Source organism: Lissotriton vulgaris, chromosome 6, assembly GCF_964263255.1.
Source record: "Lissotriton vulgaris chromosome 6, aLisVul1.2, whole genome shotgun sequence".
NCBI lineage: Eukaryota > Metazoa > Chordata > Amphibia > Caudata > Salamandridae > Lissotriton > Lissotriton vulgaris.
The window spans coordinates 1,007,603,368-1,007,625,606 of record NC_141694.1 but is presented as its reverse complement, the minus strand read 5'-3'; the positions used below and the strand labels follow the sequence as shown (position 1 = coordinate 1,007,625,606).

At 45.5% G+C, this 22,239-nt stretch overlaps 1 protein-coding gene across 2 annotated transcripts in view; it reads right to left on the bottom strand.

Moving 5' to 3' along the window:
• ABCB10 (ATP binding cassette subfamily B member 10) overlaps positions 1–11,377 on the bottom strand; it is a 1,632,094-nt gene extending 1,620,717 nt beyond the window's left edge. For both annotated transcript variants that reach the window (XM_086927071.1, XM_086927070.1), the window contains exon 1: positions 10,828–11,377. In XM_086927071.1, coding sequence (XP_086783197.1) covers positions 10,828–11,152 — 325 coding nt within the window. In that variant the 5' untranslated portion in view covers positions 11,153–11,377. The remainder of the gene's footprint in view (positions 1–10,827) is intronic.
• Between the last annotated feature and the right edge of the window lie 10,862 nt (positions 11,378–22,239).

The following is a 22,239-nucleotide window of genomic DNA, read 5'->3' as shown; positions in this document are numbered from 1 at the left end:
TGCAAAAAAAGGACAGTGGGCAGTTAGCTGAAGACCTGAAGCAGGGCATGTGCACTGCTCCCATTCTGCAAAGTCCTCACTATTCCAAACAATTCATTGTCCAAACAGATGCATCTGAGTGGGGGGTAGTGTCTGTGTTATTAGAACTGAATGATGAGGGTCAGGATCAGCCAGTAGCTTTTATTAGCCGAAGGCTGGCCCCCAGAGAGAAACGTTTGTCAGCTATTGAGAGGGATGCCTTTGATGTGGTTTGGGCTCTGAAGATGCTGAGGCCATACCTTTTTGGCATTCACTTCATTGTTCAGACCGACCATAAGCCCCTCTTATGGCTGAAACAGATTAAGAGTGAAACCCTCAAACTTTTGAGGTGGTCCATTTCCCTACAGGGGATGGACTAAACAGTGAAACCTAGACCTGGGAGTAACCATGCCAATGCAGATGGACTCTCCAGATATTTCCACTTAGAACATGAAGACTCAACTGGTTAAGGTTAGTTTAATATCCTTACGTTTGGGGGGAGGTGTAGGAGAGTAGGATCTGCTTCTTATAGTTACCCCTATTTGTTTGCTGATGTTTCACTGTTTTTGACTTAAATGGACTGGGATCCTGCTATCCAGGACCCCAGTCTAGCTGCTTTCTCATCTAAATTGAGTACATGTACTGTAGGTACACTCCAGATTGGATTCTGGGGTACCCTTATAATTCCCTAGTATCTGGTATACTATGTACCCAGGGCATAGGTACCCCAGAGGCCTCCCAAGGGCTGCAGCATGCATTATGCCACCCCCGAGAGACCATTCAAAATGACACCACAGGTCTGCTACAGCAGCCTGTGTAAGGTGGTGCATGCACCCCTTACTTAGATATAGGTTCACTATAGATCACTGCACATATAAACCTATCAGTCACCCATATGGCAGGCCTTATCAATCCTGAAGGCAGGGTGCTGGATTTTATGTGAGAGGGTGCACCTGCATGAGCAGAGCCCCTCTACAGCTCGAGTAGGGGAAGGCTTGACAATAGGCTTCCTGTCACAGGGAGGTGTGACCTCCTCCCAGACAGGCTTTAGTGTATTGGGGCTGGGTGGGTGCACTCAGAGTGCTTTGGTGTCTGCACTGGAGGCACATTTGGTATCCCTGTGCATAGTCCAGCTCAAACCGGTTGCAGGAGCCATTTGCTCCTGCTCTGGCACGAAACTAGACAAACGACATGGGTGTAGCCACCCCTCTGTCTTGACCCTCCCATAGGTGGGTCCCCAGAGTTTGTCCCACCTCTTCCTTGGGTATAAAGTAGCAACCCCTGACTACAGGACTTTAGATTTTACCTGGACTAAACTCTGCTACAGAAACCAAGTACTTAGACGATCTGTACGACACTGGGCGACTGAAGAATCTCCCTTGGAGTAAAGGAGTTACTCGCTGGCAAGGCAGCACCTAAACGCATCCAACAGGTTTCTATCTCCCGAGCTCTTGAGGACTCCGAAGATTTCTGCAACACAGGAGGTGGGTCCCTGTGGTCTCTGAGGTTGATCTGCGCTCTCAGCAATTCTGAAGTCCGTATCCCTCATGGGGACAGTGCAACCCGAACCCCTGGGCACCGCGCTCTTTTGCAGCAGCACATGCTTTTTGGCGATCCCTGAGGCTGTGCTTTGGGCTACTTTTAGTCCTGACCCGAGCAGTAATTGCACCGAAGATTTCTGGCCTACACTCCATGAGTGTTCCGTGGGTCGGTATTTTGTGATTCAGCTCGAGGTCCATTCGCGATCCCTAGTCCATTGGCCTGTGGGTCCCTGTGAAGGTAACTTTGACTTTCCGTGGGCTTTCCTGGTTGCTCCAGACGTGCCCGACTCTCCATAGCTTGGAGAGTCCCCAGGACCTTGCTGGTCCTCACCGAAGCATCTTTCCTCTGCCTGCGGGGGTTGCAGTTGCCAAGGCTTGTTGATGTTCAATCCGGACACTAGCTCTCCAGCACTAGACATCCTTTGCGGGACAGCTCACCTCCGGACTTTGGTCGTCGTCGACATCTCCTGGTCCCCGTGGCTGCAGAGTCAAGCTTCACCTCTTCCCACCTGAAACACCAGAGATCGGTGGGCATTCATCTGTCATGCCCCTGGTCACTGTGAAGTGACCCAGACTCTGTCCCCTCTGCTTTCAGGTTCATCTCACCTGGAATCCAGGCTTTGATTCCACTGGACACTTCATCTTCCCGGCAGCAGCACTTTTCTGCATCACGCCATTGAAAACAACAAAGGTTTCTGACATCACTTGACCCCTATGCACCCGGCTCCTCTGTGATAGGTAACACAGGTATCGCTGTACTCTCAAAGGTGCTGGCCTTAGAACCATCTATGTTTAACTGGGTTGGCTTAAGGTCCGCTCCGAAGTGTCCTTAATCTTTAAAATTCCAACTGCGACTTTCCCATAGGATTGTACAAAGCACGCGCCTGTGCTCTCACACTGCACCCGTCCTCCTCGGGTCCCCTGAGTCACTACCTTAGGTGGTTCCTTGGGATCCCAGCGATTCTACGTGCTATAGGCACTGTGTCTAATCAAGTTGTGGTTGTTATACCACTTTCTTAGTATATGGTTTGGTCTCCCCCTGGAGCCCACTGTGTATTGTGCTATTTACTGTTGGTATAGTGATTTAATATGGTGTTCTTTGTTCTCGAATCTCATAAAGAGATTAGAAGAGAGTGTTTAGTAATAAATACATATATTTTATATATTCCTTGTGTGGTTCTCCTTTCATTTGGTCATTCAGGAGGTTCTATTCTGGTAAAACAAGCTGCTTTGCGTTCCTTCGAGACTTAGCCTGAAGGCTGCTCTCCATAGCTACCACTAGGATAGCTTTCAATAAAGGATGTCTTTAACCTAATCATCAATAAGCGTTGTTTGGACTGGTACAAGGTTCCCACTTTAATTAGTGGTCAGCATATACCAGGCCAACTTCTCACACCATCTCCGAAGATGGCAAAGAATTGTCACAAGTTGAGAAACTATTTCCAGACTATACATTTCTTAACACCAGATAGCGAGGTTAGAGGACCTCCTGCCATTGTCAATTCAGGCGATCTTTCCAGGTCCCTACACTGTTGGGCACTGCAACACCTTAAGGCCAGTCATCTACGGAAGGGAATCACATATTCCCATTTGGTGCCCTTATCATAGGAGGCATGAGAAGAGATCCAATGGTTGCTATTCCACATGGAGGTCTAGAATGGGAGAGCTATCTTCAGTTCCAGCCCCGACCTGAATATAGAGTCCGCCGCCAGTAGATTGTGCTGGGGCGCTCGTGGTGGGGATCTCTCCACCGGAGGAAACTGTTCGGATTGGGCTAAGATAATAAGTACTGAGACTGACTGTTGTGCGTTTGCAGATGAAAAGAGTGATAAACATCACATCCACACTACCTACAAAAGATGTACTTTGATAACAAACTAAGGTGAGAGATCAAGATTTTAAAATTGGAGACAGGGTAATGATCAAAAGCTCAGTTAAAGTCAAAAAGGGTACTTCTGTCTTCCCATCACTCATTCAAGTTGTGAAAGATTCTAAAAGGTTTTTTACTTGTAAATAAAATAGGATGGTGGGGAAGAATACATCTAATACAATTCACACATGAGCAGGCCAGAAGGACTGTGTAATGCAAAACTTTTACAACACAATTAAATACTTGATAATTCACATTGGTTTACTACAAACCCAAGTCCCACAATCAGAAATGTATTAAGACTCCTTGTTATTGAGAGCTGGGCTGATTCAGATACACTGAATGAAGAGTCCTCACTTTCTCTTACTACTGACTCAGCTACATGTTTGTAGGCTGTAAATTCTAATGTGTCACAAGGGGTACTTTTAGAACACTGCCCGGTTTTTTACTTACAATGCAAATTGGGATAAACTCTGGAACTAGAAGTTCTTAGCAATGTCTCTATGCCTGTAAAATATTAAGATTTTTGTCTTCACTAGGTATTTTGATGCTTATCTTTTTGTTCTTCATTAGGGAAAAGAAGATGTGATGTTGTGATGCATGTAATTAGTCCTACCCTCATTTCATATCAGAACTTTTATTATCAAGACATGTTATGGAACTGTTTGTGCTTAACTTGTTGGTCTGGGGTCACCTACTTGCCCTGTGAGTTCCAAATACTCCTGCCTAGCAGTTGCTGCTGGAAGTCACAGGACGAGGATGCTTCGGGTGTGGGCTCCTCACCCGACTCAATAAACCCGTTATAAAAAGTTCTCTTGTGTTGGACAACTTGCTTCCTCACAAGGAAACTCCGAGCTATGCGGGGAACAAGGGATAATGAAGATACATGGAGCTCAAGATAAGTATCAGCAGACGAGTGAGTGAGAATCAGTGGAATAATGTAGTTTTCAGTTGTGACCAATGTTATTCACCATACAAGGCTTTCTTTAGCATAAAATTATCCCCCACGTACTAAAAAAAGCTATGCTTTCAAAAGGTTGTAATTCGCAAATGTATGCCACTTTTTTGGGGTGGCCGGGCCTATTTTGGCTCCAGTCTGACCCTAGCTTTCATGTGATACATAACCAGAGGTCGAAGTGGGAAGGATCGGATGGACACAAAAATGCCAATACCTTTTTGATTTATGGTAAACCGTTACCCTACTTCTTGTTAAAAGACAACCGTCCTGGGACGGTTAATTGCAATAGTTTAAATGCTTCAGCTGAAGTGTCTTACGGTGAATCTCCTGTGCGGAGAAACCGAAGCTGGGCAGACAGCTAAACAAGCCTTTCTGTCAGGGTGTCTGCTTGCCTGAAAGAAATGTAAATGTGCACAAGTTAATTCTGCAAATGCATATGGTAATCTGCAAACGTAAATGATACTTGGGAGACTGCACTTGCCTTAATTGATCGAATCACTCGAAGTTTTGTTATGACAAAGATTTGTTTTTTGCGAGTGGTAGTGCAAAGAGTTAACAAAAGAGGCTGTGAGGGAAGCGTTTTTAATTGTACTTGTATTTTTATAGCGTTTATTACCCCAACGAGGTTTTAAAGGGATAGTTATGTAAAATAATTGCAGTACGTACAGTCTTGGAATTAATAAAATCTATATTTTGGAAGCACCATTATATCTTTAACCTTTGTATCAGTCTAGCTCATACTTTGTGTAGGGTGACCAACTGGCATTGGTGCAAATTCAGGACGGTGAGTGTAAAAATTCAGGACAAAGGGTCAAAATTCAGGACACAAATTCAGGACAGGAGGTCAAAATTCAGGACAAAACTTCAGGACAATTGGATAAGTTTTACAGACACATCAGAGGTCGCGCAATTGTATATAAGTAAGCCCAGCCATATCAAGACATATTCAGCCATTTGCAAACCTATCCATCATGTATCCTTCCATCTTTCATTTCACTTATCCATCCCTTCATCCATCCTTTCACTCATCCATCCATTATCCATCCATCCGCCCTTTCACCCTATCCATCTGTACACTCAGCCATTCACTCTTCTACCCATCCATCCATTCATCCATCCAGCGATTTACCCTTTCACCTTTCCAGCCATCCTTTCACCTACTCATCCATCCACCCAGTCACTGATCCTTCCACCCATCCACCCTTTCAGTTATCCATCATCCTCCCTTTCTCTCTCCATCAACTCTTTCACTTAGCAATCCTTCCTTCCATCCATCCATCCACCCACCCTTCCTTCCATCCATCCACCCACCCATCCATCCATCTACTCATCCGCTCATGAATCTATTCGTTGACCCTATCACTCATTCATCCTTTCTCTCATCCATTTATCCTTTCACTTCTTCACTGGTCTATTCATCATTTTGTCCATCTACCTTCCCTTTCAATCACCCATCCTTACATCCACCCTTTCACTCATCCGTCCATCCATTCGCCCTTGCACTTATCAATTCATCAATCCATCCATCCTTTCACTCATCCATCCTTTCACTCATCCATCCACCCTTTTACCTATCCAGCTACCCTTCCACCCATACATCCAGCTATTTCCGTTTTCTCTCTTCCATCCTTCCACTCACTCATCAATCCATCCATCCCTTCCCATTATCCATCTATTCAATCTTTGATTCATCCATTCCCCCTTTCACCAATTCATCCAGCCATCCCTTCACTTACTCACTCGCCCACCTTTTCATATTAATTTTGAGCTGAGCCTTTTTGAGAAGAGGCCCATCAAGAACTTCACCCTCGCTGCAGGAGACATTCAAGGACTGGGACAGAAGCCACCCAGGGCTGAGACAGGATCCACTACAGGAGGGGACAGGAGCCATCACAGGCGGGGGGGGAGGGGGGGGGGCAGGAGCGACCACATGGGGGGACAAGAGCCATCACTGGAGGGGGAACAGGATCCACCAGGGTGGACACAGGGGTGGGTATGCAGTATTCTAGTATCATCTTGGTCTCTTCTAGGGTGGGGGAGGGCTCCTTACCCCCTCCTGGATAAGACAACGAGAAGACAATGTCTGTTTCCAAAACGTTAGTTTTGCCCCCCTCCCCCCCACACTGATGGACAGTACTGAAAGGAGATACTCCAAGAGAACTGATTTAACTGATTGTCCTCCATACTTTGTTAATCAGTGTGAGTGTGATTGTGCCATTTCTCTATTTTATTACCATATAGACTGCATGTTTGAAGAGTCGAGGTTTGTTTACAATTTAGTGACCGTAATTAAGCTCTGTGAAGTGAACCATGTGCTGCCTCGGTGTAATCAGGGCCGTTCTAGGATATTTGGAACCCTGGGCAGAAAGGGAATGTCTCACACCAATTGAAAATACAAGACACATTCAGTGCTGTTTGATTCTGAGTAGATGCCCCTGCTCCGAAGCTGCCGCCCCTCCCTCTGTCACCTGCAAGCACCTCTTAACAGCTTATCAAGGGCTGAAGGTGTGAGGGTTGCCATCCCGATGTGCCTCGCCAGTGGTTCCCAAACTTTTGACTCCTGAGGACCCCCATTGAGTCACCACTGGAAGCCGGGGACCCCCAAGCAATTTGTACGCGTTAAATTTCAAATATTAAAACAGTAATTCAAAAAAATACACACTTGTGCACACAAAACAAATACTCAAAGTACTAACGATTTTGGGGCTAGATGTACGACCATTTCATTTAGCGCCTCACAATTGACAATACATTGCAAGTGGCAAATTGCGAGTTGCTAAATGAAATGTAAGACAGTGTGTTTAACACTGTTTGGGATTCCCAATGTGGTCGCAAATTGCGAGGTTCCTTAATATTAATGAACCTCTCGCAATTTGCAAGCCCGTTGGGAATGCCTGCCCTCCCAGGTGTGGTGATTCAGAAAAGGGGGTGGTGATGAACAGAGTGTCTGAATTAAGAAGACCACTCTTACCCAGTCCAAAGATCAGGGCTTGATCCATCACTGTTATTTAGCTCACTGCACCATCCCAGCTCAGAACCTGGCTATATGCAAATCAGTCTGTCCCTGGCCCAGTGCATCATGGGAACAGGGCAGACTAAACTACCAAGCCAATTCTTCACCAGAAAGGAGACAAGCTTCCGGGGACCTGTTTCTGGCATTTCAGCCGTCGTCGGCCCGGCTTGCTTGAATCCTGATGGTGCAGTGAGCAAGGGACTCATGTCTGAGTATACCCTGCCACACCTATAGTGGCCAAAAACGATTCAGAAAAGGGGGTGGTGATGAACAGAGTGTCTGAATTAAGCAGACCACTCTTACCCAGTCCAAAGATCAGGGCTTGATCCATCACCGTTATTTAGCCTACTGCACCATCCTAGTTCAGAACCTGGCTATATGCAAATCAGTCTGTCCCTGGCCCAGTGCATCATGGGAACAGGGCAGACTAAACTACCAAGCCAATTCTTCACCAGAAAGGAGACAAGCTTCCGGGGACCGGTTTCTGGCATTTCAGCCGTCGTCGGCCCGGCTTGCTTGAATCCTGATTGTGCAGTGAGCAAGGGACTCATGTCTGAGTATACCCTGCCACACCTATAGTGGCCAAAAACGATTCAGAAAAGGGGGTGGTGATGAACAGAGTGTCTGAATTAAGCAGACCACTCTTACCCAGTCCAAAGATCAGGGTGTGATCCATCACCGTTATTTAGCTCACTGCACCATCCCAGCTCAGAACCTGGCTATATGCAAATCAGTCTGTCCCTGGCCCAGTGCATCATGGGAACAGGGCAGACTAAACTACCAAGCCAATTCTTCACCAGAAAGGAGACAAGCTTCCGGGGACCGGTTTCTGGCATTTCAGCCATCGTCGGCCCGGCTTGCTTGAATCCTGATGGTGCAGTGAGCAAGGGACTCATGTCTAAGTATACCCTGCCACACCTATAGTGGCCAAAAACGATTCAGAAAAGGGGGTGGTGATGAACAGAGTGTCTGAATTAACCAGACCACTCTTATCCAGTCCAAAGATCAGGGCTTGATCCATCACCGTTATTTAGCTCACTGCACCATCCCAGCTCAGAACCTGGCTATATGCAAATCAGTCTGTCTCTGGCCCAGTGCATCATGGGAACAGGGCAGACTAAACTACCAAGCCAATTCTTCACCAGAAAGGAGACAAGCTTCCGGGGACCGGTTTCTGGCATTTCAGCCGTCGTCGGCCCGGCTTGCTTGAATCCTGATGGTGCAGTGCCAAGCCAATTCTTCACCAGAATGCCTGCTCTCCCAGGTGTGGTGGCCTGCTGGGCTGTGCTGGCCACCATGTCTGGGACTGCTTTTAAATAATGCAGTTTAAAAAAAAATGCAGCCCGCTTACCATGCATTTAAATTCTTTTTTTTTTTAAATGAAACGTTTTCGTTTCATTTTCTAAGGGGGTCCCCTGAGGACCCCTTCCCATTTGCGAATGCATTACCATCTACTTGAAGTAGGTGGTAATGGCAAGTGTTTTTTCCGACCACAAAACATTTGTACATGGTTTTGAGACTCGCTATTTGGAAGGGAGTGCCCCTTCCAAATGGCAAGTTGCAAAACCTATTGAGCGAGTAACAAACAAATTTCGACTCGCAAAATAGGCAATGTACATGCATGCGCAGACGGGTTCGCGAACCTGTTCGCGCATTTAAAAACGGATCTGGCCCTTAGTATTTTATATTGAAGTAATAGCCCCTCTGTCACATGTATTTCATTTGTTTTATAGCACCTCTCATACCATTGTAGGATGTCAGAGCACTTTACATTACACACATATAGACATTGAATCATACATGTAAATCAGTGTGTATATAAAATGTTTAAAGAGTGCTTGGTCTGGAAAAGCACAAACTCAGGATTCAGAACATAACACAGTGGCTGGCACTGACTTTAACATTAAAAATGTATTTCTACCTAAATAATTTTTTTTAGCCGCATCAGGATAATGACTAACTGGGGAAAAACATAAGTTACTAACTGATACCATGCAGTTTTCAAGCAGCTCTTTGATGACAGTTTATAGGTCAGTCTGCTACATTACGATTGTCACTTATGAAGTGCACAGTAACGAAAGAATCTCTGTGACAAAAGCAGTAACCACGAACCTATGCAGATAAAATACTGCTTTTTAAAATGCATGTTTCACGTTCTTTGCAATAGGCACATTAACCCTCTGTGCTACATTAGTCAAAGCTGCCACTGAACAAAACTCTCCTCCCGCTCCAGCAGGTACATTAATCACTGGCATTTATTTATAATCTTGACACTTTTATTGTTGCTGGAAAGCAGCTAATTATACAAGAAACGTTTCTGTGCTTTTAAAACTGTTGCCTGCGGACCCCCTGGGAATGTGTCACGGACCCCTGGGGGTCCGCGGACCCCAGTTTGGGAAACACTGTGCCTCGCCAATGCTAATGGGTATTTGAGCCTTTGTTCTGCCTCGGAGTCTGTTACACCCGACCTCAGCAGCATCGCAGTCAAGAAGGGAGGTGAGGGCCAGCTGTGTCGGTTGTGCGACCAGTTAAAATTACGGACAAATGGCGTCCGTTAAACAATCCTTCACGGACAACGGACAGACGGCTGAAATTACGGACTGTCCGTGAAATTTACGGACGGTTGGTCACCCTAACTTTGTGTAATGCAAGTTTAAAATAACTGATATATCCAAAGTTCTTTCTGTCACAGGCTGTGACTTCATAGTGCTAAAAATGCACAAGTCACCATCTCTATTGCACCATCCAAGATTTCATTCGGTGGCTCTCCAGTTACACACAGAGCTCTGCAGGGCATTAACTAATAGATGTTTCATAATGTACTATATAGGGCATTTCCCACTGAGTAACAACGTTTTAAAATTTTCATTTAAGCTGCATGTTATTTTATATGTAGCTACATTACAGTGAAAGACCAAATACATTTACAGAATAGATTGTATTTGTAATCACATCTTTTACCCCGTCTCCATTGCATGCAGCATTACAGTTCCCATACATCTTTTAATGCACTTGGAACGCTGTTCAATACTGCATGGCCGATTAATTATGCCTTATCCCGGAAGCTTCAGCACCCGAAGATAAAGGTACACGTCTGAGGAGCACGGGGGAGGAGCAGAAGCCAGTTTAGTCCAATAGGCGTTGCGCGCCTGGACACAATTTCCGGACTCTCGCAGGCGGGCTGTCTTGTTCTTTTGAATCACGTTTAACTTTTTGTAATTACATTCATACAGCGCTTACTTTCTTCGATGAGGCATTGAAGCGCTTTACAGCGAGTATCAGTAAAGCCACCCGCCGTCGTAGGTTTAATAAGGCCACCACCCTCTTTGCAAACGAATACTTTAAAATGGTTCATTTATCATGCACAGGCTTAAACTCCTATCTTAAACCTCAGCGGTGTCAGTCGTTTACATGCTCGGCGTCTTACCTGCCAGCCTCCAGCGCACTGGATGTGCCAGCCCCAGGAGCCGTTGCAGTTCCCGCACCTCCGGAACTCTCTTTTCCGACTGTGGCTGCTGCCCCCTCTCCGTGGACGGTGCTTCCGAACTGTGCCACCGGACGACGGAGTGTCCAGCCCAGCCAGTTCTGGCAAATTGCAGGTGTGGAAGGCGCTGCCAACAGAAGATTGTGCGGTTGCTACTGAGGCGCAAGGGGGCAAACAGGTGTCTACTGCCCCGAACTGACGCCCAACTGCGACTCAGCATTGCCGCAGCTCCACAGTCCAGCAGTAGAGCCATACAGTAGGAACTCATGCCACTACTCCTCAGGCACAACTAAATGAAACAAACGGCGACTTCGGCAGAAGCACCCTGTACTCATTTAGATGCGGGTGGTGGGCACTGTCCTATTAGAGCGTGCCAGTAAACTATCTGTGAGCAAGATACTGCGCATGGGCGGTGTCGTGTCCTTAGTGGAAGCCACGTTAAACTCAGGCATAATTGCCTCACATGTTCTTCCTGCTAGAAAGATATAAGGCACGAGCATAACTCGTCCCTTGGAATTTGGTTTAACCAATAGGAGGAACTGCCTGACAACAATATGGCCGCCAATCAAAGAAGGTATAGACCGCCCATATCCGGGATAAAATGTTTCTGACCGAATCTCCTTCTGCAGGGAAAGATGCTTTGCTGGCTGGCTGAAGCTGATAAGACGAGAAGCCGGGCGTTCCTTTAGCTAACTTATCTGTTGTAGGGCGGTGGCTCTATCAGTCAGGATACATTTCATGGTTAGCGTAGAAGCTCACGTGACCTTACACAATCCAGTTATAGATACACCAGTCGGTACTTTGTACTGTTAACATCAAAATTCAAGAAAAAATAGAGAACCGTTAACAACTGTGAAGCCGTTCTGGTGTATTAATCTTTCCTCTACTTTTAAGGTTTCTATAATTGCTGTGCTCTGGCGTGTCTTGTGTTTGTCTGTTAAAAGAATGCTTGCGTGTAACCCTTCTTGTTGAGAGCGGTGGGTGCAACTAGACCTTTGGAAGGGGGTAGTACTCCAGGCAATGTGGGGGGTCCTTGAGATCTTCAGAAGCAGTATGGGAACGCACATTGGAAAAAACATGTCTGGCTTTACTGTGATAATGCATGCATACAGCAATTGTTAATTCCTGCGTTTTCATGCTTTAGCACACTAAATCCAGATCTGTTGACTATCCCTATGCGTTCCCTTGAGGCATTACGCACTGCTGGTGTTTCCACAAGGCCTGCGAACATCGGATGATTAATATGGTTGGATCAGAAGGAGTACTGAGCCTGATGCACGTCTGACCCATAAAAAAGAAAGCACCGAAGCCTTATTGTAAACGTGTTTTTTTCGTTACTAAAAGCAACACACGCTGCATAATAATCAAATGCGTATAAGGAACAAAATGTTAAGGGGGGGTATTTATTTATTCGTTTTTATATAGCACGTACTTTACCCGAAGGTGTCTGGACGCTTTACAAGAGAACCAGTTACACTACAATAAGAACTTCAGAAAACATGAATTATATAAAAGATACTGCTAAACTCAAAACAATTATAGTAAGCACACGTCTGCTACAGATACTCATGGTTAAAGTTATGTATGTATGGTGCAAATTCACTTAAGATTACACATATTGAGAAAAGTTGAAGCAATTAGGGTTGGACAAATATATATTACATATTTAGAGCATGATCTTTTCGCCATTGCTTGGGTTCTTGCAGTGCTCCTTCAGCCAGGCATTCAGGGTGCTGTTGCACTCACAGCTTGTGTTCTTGGACCTGGAGGGATCCCGAGCTGGTGCTAGCTATAGGGGTAGAAGGCCAGGTGGTGGAGGGCGAAGATGGCATGCTGGATCCCGGGATGTCCAAGTAGGCCTTTATCGCTGTTTTTTCTGAGGTCCAGCAGGACGCTGTGATGCAGCGGTAATTTCATCTGGTAATTTCTCAATGCAAAACCCTCCTGCTACCTCTATTTTACCGCTGAAAAGGTGTTGGGCCCTTGACACCAGGTATTACCTTCAGGAGATTTTAAATAAACATGAACAGTCAAAAATGCAATTATTATTTAAGTCAATGAAGAGAGTTGTTGAGTATTTTAAAGGGTTTTATTTTCTAGTCAAAAGTTAAGTTTTTCTCTGACCCTTTATTCATTAGTAAAATATCAATTAGGTCACAGAATTTGGAAAACAGGAAAAGTAGCATTAATACAGAACATATTACAGTCTGCATATAAGAAACACATGTAGAAAAGAAAATGTGGCGCAAAATGTCAGTCAAAACTCTTAAAGAGTTCCTAAGAAAAAGAGTCTTGCAAGGCTAATCAATAATTAAATAGTTTGCAAAAATCTCCCGTTAAGAGAAATAAATGCATATGAAAAATAAATCTTTTCAGACCTCGTTAATTAGTCAAAGCATAAACTCGAAGTTTAGCATCTAATTCTATCCTAATCAGCTGCACTGTCTGCCTGTCTGTGTCAAAAAAGAGCAAACAGACCGCCCTTAACAAGACCTTAAAGGAATGAGGCCTGCCGTGCCAAAAATATGACGTGCAAGGACTCTCTGAAAAAAACATGAGCAAGGGAACCCCCCCACCTGACTCTCCTCGGATGCAAGCTCTACCCTCAGCAATGTCCTCCCACGACGTTATCGTACCTAACCCATATGAATGATGCAGAGCCTAAGCCAAATGAGCCTAGAAGCCGACCACGCCTCCAAAGAGGTCATTATTTATACTCTAATTCTTGGCAGACTATACAAAAATGTTTCATATTTAGAAAAGCTTGTACCTGATTGGTTAGCCAATGATGGCATGATCTCTCACTATCCTGACTCATTCTAAAGTCTAGAGCATACCAGTTGTAACAAAAGAAGCGCAAATGATTAATACATTTTATATGTTTAGCAACATTTACTAGGACAAATGTTTGTCTGATTTTCCTTCCTGTCATATCGTAGGCTGGACGAATACTTTAACTAACACTGGTACATTGGCACAATCACAAGAATGCACAGTTCACAGTAGCCTTGACTCCTTCTTTTCTTGAGGCAAGCTGGCACAATCTGCGCATGCTCTCTTCTCTTTAATGCAAGTCACAGCCTTGCTGGATTCACAGGCAGCCATGTTATTTTTGGCCCAAAAACAAAACAAACAAAAGAGAGTGTTAATTTCAATGAAATCAGCCCATTATGTTTCCCAACTCCATACTAATACCCTTTATAAAATATTTCCTAGAAAGCTATTAGTGTAAAGCAGCTTTTTTTCTATTTGTGTACAACATGCAAAAATGTGCAACATGGCATTATTATGCATTAGTATAAATGTTAAAAGCGCACATAGTTAATACATACATAGCAACATGCTTTAAATAGCTTTTCATGCAAAATAGAGTTTAGCCCCATGTGTAGAGTTTGGTGCATTGTTAATTCACACACATTATAAAAGGTGTTATAAACTGTAATATATATATATATATATATATATATATATTTATTTTTTTTCAAATATGCAGCAAGCCAAAGTCCTTTAACACCTTGGCTGCTAGGTGTTTTCCCCTCCTATGATGACTTTTCGTCATGTCCATCATTTCATGACGAGCTCAGCTCGTCATCAGCACAGCTCAACCGTGCATCATGACGAGCTGAGCTCGTCATGAGCATCGAAAGGGTTAAGACAGGGATAGGGGTGTACATTATAAGGAAAAAGGCTGAGAAAAGAGAACACATTCTATGGTTATTCTTCACAACTGAAAAGGCCACTTTTCTCTACACTGCAAAAACACATGTTAATTCAGCACAAGCATTTCAGACTGACTAGGCCTCACTTTCATATTTTTCATCTGCCATGTTTTTAACTTGCACCAACATGTGCGTGTCAATTTTAAATGCCGTCTGTCTGAAGCACAAAAATAAACAATGCCTGACTCCAGATGGAATCTGCTCCATCAGATGCGTGGAGAGAGGGGCCCCTTCCGGTCATCATGTGCCTCCACCAGCCCCCACTGCTTGCGGGAGTGCCCGCCACGGACCTCAAAGGTTTCTATGACACTTCGTCTCTCTCTTAGTTCAGCTGAGGGGGAGGGTGCCCGCTCTCTGCCCGGTTTCACCGCGGACCATCTGGAGGATGATAGCTGGCCCACTGCGGCCCCCAGGTGAGGAGCACTAACCTCCTCTTTGCATGTGGGGCCCTCCTCTGGTTTCTCCTTTCAGGCCGCCTGCAATATGGCAAGGAGAGGTGTCCGTCCTCAATTGGCCCCTCACTGGGGCGCCTCAGCACCACAACATTTGTCCGTTGGCGCAATGCTGTCAAAGAGGCCTCCTCAATTCACCGCCATGTGGAAAAAGATTATTTCCCGTAGTTTATGTCCCATCATACACCCTCTCAGTCACGCCCCCGAGCCCATCATGTCGGAAAACAAGCAAACGGGAACACGAGCAAAAGTTGCACATGCACTCTCCTTCCTCTAAAATTCAAAGGTACATTCTTATGGCTAAGGCGATGTCGAGAAACAGCTTCCTCACTCAAACTGTACATTCCTATGGTCAAGCCGATTCCAAGAACAAGACCCCCCCCATTTGTAACCATTTTCCTATAATCGGGCCGATTCCGAGAAATAGGCCCCGTTTTGCTAAACCACGACAACCAATTCCGAGAAGAAGAGCCCCGTTTGCTGAAAGACACAACACCAGACATCCTGTCAACGACCACTTCTCCTTTTCTCTCTCTCTCTCTCTCTCTCTCTCTCTCTCTCTCTCTCTCTCTCTCTCTCTCTCTCATCTAAGAAACCAGCCTAGGATTATTTCTCAATGCTCTGTAAGGTTTGGCACTCCGCAGGATCCACATGCAGCAACAATGCTCCACCTCCGGACCGACCGAACACCCTGAAGTAGAAACACAGGGTGCTCAGACGATACGGCGAGGGAAAAACCCCAAAAGGGGAAAAAACCCAGAAAGAATAAAGAGAAGAAGGAAGGGGAAGCAGGGATAAAGAAACTGTAAGACAAAAGTACATAGGTTAATACATTTACTTAACCCTACTCTCATCAATTCTAACTAATTCCATACCCCCATGACTTCACCTGTAAATGAACGACTCTACACCACCCTATCGCTGTATCTCCCGTCTTCCTTCCTTCCTGGTCAACACAAGAGAAAAGACATTACCAACAAGCATGGTTGCAAAATGACTAAAAAGCCTTAAACGTAGATCTACACATACTCCATTGTGCCAACAAAGGAATTGTAAATGATTCCGAAGTGAACGTGAATAAATAAGGAGCACACCTGTGCTTAGTGATTGTCAAAAGTTCACTCTGTCATATTCTTAAAGGACAATGTTTTCCCTTCTTTTTTGCTGTACACTCAAGATAACCAAACACGGCAGTGTGTAGTTCCTTCACTACCATACTCCGCTTTGGTATTTAGAACTCCACAAGTTTTAGGTATAAAGATCGCTGGACACTCGAGATAACCAAACACAGCAGTGTGTAGTTCTTTCACTACCACACTCCGCTTTGGTAATTATAGTTCCACAAGTTTTTTGGTATAATGAATCCCAGACCAAGGATTCGTGACGGCAGTGCGGAGGTCCTAGAATCCCCCCCTGCACTCCGCCACTTGAATCTCCGCAATACAGAAAAGCACTCACGCCCAGGAATCCTCCATGAACGAGTGCAATGCGCCCTCAACTATAGCAAAGTTCCCTCGCAGCCGCGAGGCACAAACCAACACCAACGTAGTCAATTATATCTTGCTACGAGCAACTTGAAGTCAATACAACGGAGCGCGCTAGCCAACGCGCTGCAGATTACCAGAACATACGGCTCCCGATACCGGTACACAGGAACCCTCAAAGTCACTTGGAAACACAGAACAAAGGAGCAGCCGCCACCTCCGAAGCAAGAAGAATCACTAGCACCGGTCTTCCGGTTTGGCCCGGAGATATCCCGTGATTCCCGCCGGGAATTCTGGGTAATGCAGTCCTGAGCCCGTGGGAGTCGGGAAACGTAGTTTATTGGGCAGGCGCGCTGGGCTAGATCCCGACAGTACGCCCTCCCCCCAAGCGCCTCCTAGGCCCAGGCTTCGCAGGAAACCTGGCATGGAAAGATCGCACAGCCCTAGGAGCATGGACATTATGCACCGGTTCCCATGAATCCTCCTCCGCACCATAGCCCTTCCATGAGACCAAATACCACAGCACTCCTCTGCGGAACTTGGAGTCTCGGATAGATCTCACCTCATACTCCAGGTTCCTGTCTTTAGCCGGCACAGGAGGCGCGGTTCTGCGCGTTGTAAGGGCTCTTTTCAGCAACTGTACATGGAAAACAGGGTGGATTCTCAACGTGTTAGGCAACTTCAGCTTGTATGCCACAGGATTGATACGTCGCACCACAGGATAGGGCCCTATGAAACGCGGATGGAATATGCTTCGTAGTTTGAAACGGATATATTTGGTTGAAAGCCACACCTTATCCCCCACCTCGAACTGAGGACCAGGTACCCGATGTCTGTCCTCCCATCGTTTGTACGTTTCCTTGGCCTTCATCAGATGTCCTTGCACTGCTCTGTGTACCCTCCTTATAGTCAGTACCCGCTCCTTCACTGAGGGTTGGTCGTCTAGCCCTTCAGGAATGTGTATTGGCAGAGTCTGCACATCATAACCGTAGTTGGCTTTGAACGGGGACATACCTATGGAACTGTGCCAAGCATTGTTGTATGCCATCTCCGCCATCCACAACAATTCCACCCAAGACTCATGAGCCTCCTTCGCGTAACAACGCAAATACTTTTTTAGAGTCTGATTCAGACGTTCCGTCTGTCCATCTGTTTGTGGATGGAAGCTAGTAGACAACACTGATTCTATGCCCAATGCACGGCACCACACACTCCAAAAACGGGCGATGAATTGTGGCCCCCTATCGGACACAATAACTCTCGGAATGCCATGCAAACGAAAGATTTGCGATGCCAGTATCTGCGCTGTTTGACTAGCTGTGGGAAGGTTCACACACGGTAGAAAATGACCCATTTTCGTCAGGTTGTCCACAACCACCAACACTGCGGTGTTTCCCTGATCTTTCGGGAGACCCGTAATGAAGTCCAGACTAATGTTCGACCATGGGCGGTCAGGCGTGGGCATAGGCATCAGCAAGCCTTTCTTTTTTGTTGTTTCCCCTTTGCTCTAGCGCAGACTTCACATCTACCCACCCATTGAGTAGTGTCTTTTACCAAATATTCCCACCAGAAGTGCCTCCTAAGCAAATCCACAGTCTTTGTAATCCCTGGATGTCCAGCCGCAGGAGCTTCATGACACCAACTGAATGCCTTCTTTCTAATCTCCTCATTAGGCAGAAACAAGCACTCCCCATAAAAAGGTAAACCTTGCCTAATCTTCCTGCCTGGTTTGGCCGAAGCCCAACGGACCCAAAACTCCGTAGATCTGGAGCCCTTGATGTCCTCCAGAAACTTCTCGGCCCTGATCACACAAACCACTTTCGTGGAAGGGATGATTGACTGTTCCTCCGCACTCTGTTTGATGGGGATTCCCTGTCTAGAAAGAGCATCCGCTTTCCTGTTCTCCAAGCCAGGACGAAAGGTTACCACAAAGTTGTACTCGAAAAAGAACAGCATCCACCGCATTTGCCTTTGTGTAAGGTGTCTAGCAGAGGACATGTACTGGAGATTCCGGTGATCGGTATAAACCGTCACTGCCTGACATGCCCCCCACAAATAAGGCCTCCACTCTTGGAAAGCCTTTTTTATCGCCAAGAGTTCTTTTTCCGCGATTGAATAGTTAACCTCAGCCGAACTCAGTTTTTTCGAGAGGTAGGCAACAGGATGGAGTTGACCAGTGTGTACATCTCTCTGAGACAGAACTGCCCCTATGGCTTCATCCGAAGCGTCTGCCTCGACTATGAACGGATGTTCCAAAACAGGATGTGCCAACACTGGTGCTGTAGTAAAGGCTCTTTTCAGAGCCTGAAATGCCTCCTCAGCCTCCACTGTCCACTCAAATGACTTCCCTTTCCTTAACAGCCTGGTGATAGGGACAGCGGTTTGGGAGAAATGCAAGATAAACCGGCGATAATAATTGGCAAACCCCAAGAAACTCTGTACCTCCTTCACATTCTTAGGGGCTGGCCAATCCCTCACCGCCTGTACCTTCCTCTCTGACATCTGTAATCCATTAGGACTAAGATTCACACCCAAAAATTCCACCTCTCGCACCCCGAACTCACATTTACTCAGCTTCACATATAAACGATGTTCCCTTAATTTATCCAAAACCTTGCAGACATGATTCGTGTGGCATGAAACATCCTGTGAGTATATCAAGATGTCATCTATGTACATCACCACAAATTGATCCACGTATTCCTTTAGTACATCGTTTATAAAAAACTGAAATGCTGCAGGGGCATTACAAAGCCCAAAGGGCATCACTAAGTATTCATACAGACCAAAACGCGTCTTGAACGCCGTCTTCCACTCGTCCCCTTCTCTCACTCTGACCAGGTGATATGCCCCACGTAAGTCCAAACGGGTGTAAATCCGGGCCTCTCTCACCTGATCGAGCAAAACCGAGATGAGTGGAAGAGGGTATCGATTACGGATGGTGTTTTTATTCAATACTCTGTAATCCACACAAGCTCTTAAGTCCCCATTGGCCTTCGCTATAAAGAAAAGAGGGGAAGCTGCTGGAGAGCGAGAGGGTCGGATGAACCCCAAACGAGAATAATGTTCTATGTAATCCTTCAAATGAGAGGTCTCTGGCACAGACAAAGCATATACTCTACAAGATGGTAATGAAGCCCCCTCCACTAAGTCTATACGGCAGTCATATTCCCTGTGAGGGGGTAGAGCTTCCGCCTTTACCTCACTGAACACATCACTATAAGCTGAGTATACCACAGGTAGCTTGACATCCTTTTCCGCAGCCGTAGCTGCCAGAAACGGGGTGGCTAACACAGTGACATTAGCAGACATACATGGAGCTAAATGGTCCTTACATGTCTCTGGTACAAACTGAAAAGTCTTTGACTGCCAATCCACAACAGGGTTATGTTTATGTAACCAAGGCATGCCCAATATGATTTCGTACTGAGGAGCATAAATGATGTTTAATGGCAATACCTCAGAATGCACATAACCTTGTGTCACCACTGACAACCCCAAATCACCAGTCCTCTCCGTTATCTGACCTGAGGTCAATGGCTGCCCATCAACTGCCAACACATCCTCCGGTGTCTTCCTAGAGACACGAGGCAAAGCTAGACGTCTCACCAAACCTTCGTCTACAAAATTACCAGTCGCCCCGGAATCCAACATCACCATTACCGGACATCTTTCTAAATCGTATTCTAGTGTCATCACAACCACCAAGTGTGGTTCTGTTTCCTCATCACCCAAAGAGGACAAGGAAGTGAGTTTCCATGCCTGTCCCTCTTCTACTCCAGATGTGCTGTCTTCCTTCTGCTCACTTTCCTGTACTGTATTAGATACGGCAACTTTTTTAAACCTACTGAAAGTCCCTGATGACTTGGGTTTAGAAGGACATTCCCGAACGTAATGCCCCTTTTTTCCGCAGTACATGCACAAGCCCTGTACCCTTCTGGCTTCCCTCTCTTCTCTAGACAATGGTGCTTTAAGTGCCCCTATCTCCATAGGTTCAGGCGTATTGTCCGTACCTACTGATACTTTCCTCGGGTTTCTTTCTCCAAAATACGCTCCTTTTTCCCACCGTCTCCTGTTACTTCCCCTATCCGTAAGTCGACTATCCAACCTTAACACCAGGTTTACCATATCCACAAAGGAAGTAGGCTGCGGATCCACCTGTGCTACCACATCCTTTAAATCATCGTGTAACCCTTGATAAAACAAGGACAATCTTTTCTCCTCTGGCCATGCCGCTTCGGCCACAAGCCTATTGAAAGCAGTAAGATATGTAATCAATTCGCCCCTGCCTTGTCTTAATGTCAGCAGCTCTCGATCAGCACTAAAAGTAGTTGCTCGTCTGTCAAAGACCCTCTCAAATTCCTTCTTAAACTCTGCCCAATTGGACAGGATGAGAACAACTGGGGTTGGCTCATAGTCAGTATGGCTGAGCCAGAATCAAAAGATAAACAAGAGCAAGTGCCAGTACTGAACGCATCTTTTAAAGGGTATTCAAACACCAGAGCAAAGACAATCCATCAAAGCTGGGATGTGCTACTTAATAGCTTTTTATTATTCAGAGCTATATTTTCCGGAAAGTATATTTGTTAAAGTCATATACTGTTAGACATTTTTTGAAACCACAATAACAATTTTTTAGACAAAAAAACAGTGAAGTGTTAAAATCAAAACAAGCATTACATACTCAATCATATCTCACTCATACCTTCCATTCATACACAAAATACATACAAGTGCATACAATTACTGTACCCCTTTCAATACGAATAAACAAGGGGGTAGAGTAATAGGCCTGCTACAAATATATACAATTATATACATACAATTTATACAGTGAATTCATAAATTTCAGTTTGAATCAGTATAATTTATCAGAGTCAAATGACACGATCAAACAATATATATAACAAGCAATCATGAACCAATAGTATGACCATATCGTCACACTAAGGGAAAAACCAAGGAGCAGACACAAGACATGAAGGGGCCTACGCGTTTCGAATCCCTACAGGTTGGAGGGGATTCTCATCAGGGCCAGGTTGCTCTGGAAGAAGAAAAGGGAAAAGAGCTCAGTCTGTTTCTATATTGGGAAGAATCTCATGAACAAAAACACCCAAAATTGCCATTCCTTACCACTATGGAGAGAATCCAAAGAATAGATCACCTGTGTCAACAACAGAAAAAATACATATAAATGCGGTGAATGATGCATATGACTTTGTGTCATCCAAACTTTTTTGGAGGCGGTGTACAAAGGGGTCTTAAAGACATAGCGTTTTTACCTTTCAGGAAAAAGGACCCGTTATTGTCAGGCTTCAATAGAAATTGCTGGGGGCCTGCAAAGAAATGTACATATATATGAGAGGACTACTGTAAGTCTGATAAGGCAAGCCTACGGACTAAACTATGAGGCTGGGTCTAGGGTCTTACCGGAAGATCAAACGGTGGTCGCGTCCAAGCACAAGGATCGCGGGGTATTTATTTGCAACGGAATGGATTGTGGCCTCTGTGGAAAGAGTAGGGGGAGACCATGAGACCGTAGCTTATAAGGCAACCAGTTTCCATTAATTCTGGCATGTGAACACATTATAGCAAGGGCTTACCCGTCAAGAGGCAGAGTTGATCGAAGGAAAGTCACCGGCGTCTCCAGAGGCACTAATCTCTTGCGCATGCGCAGAGTAGCTTCGGGCTTGGAACGTT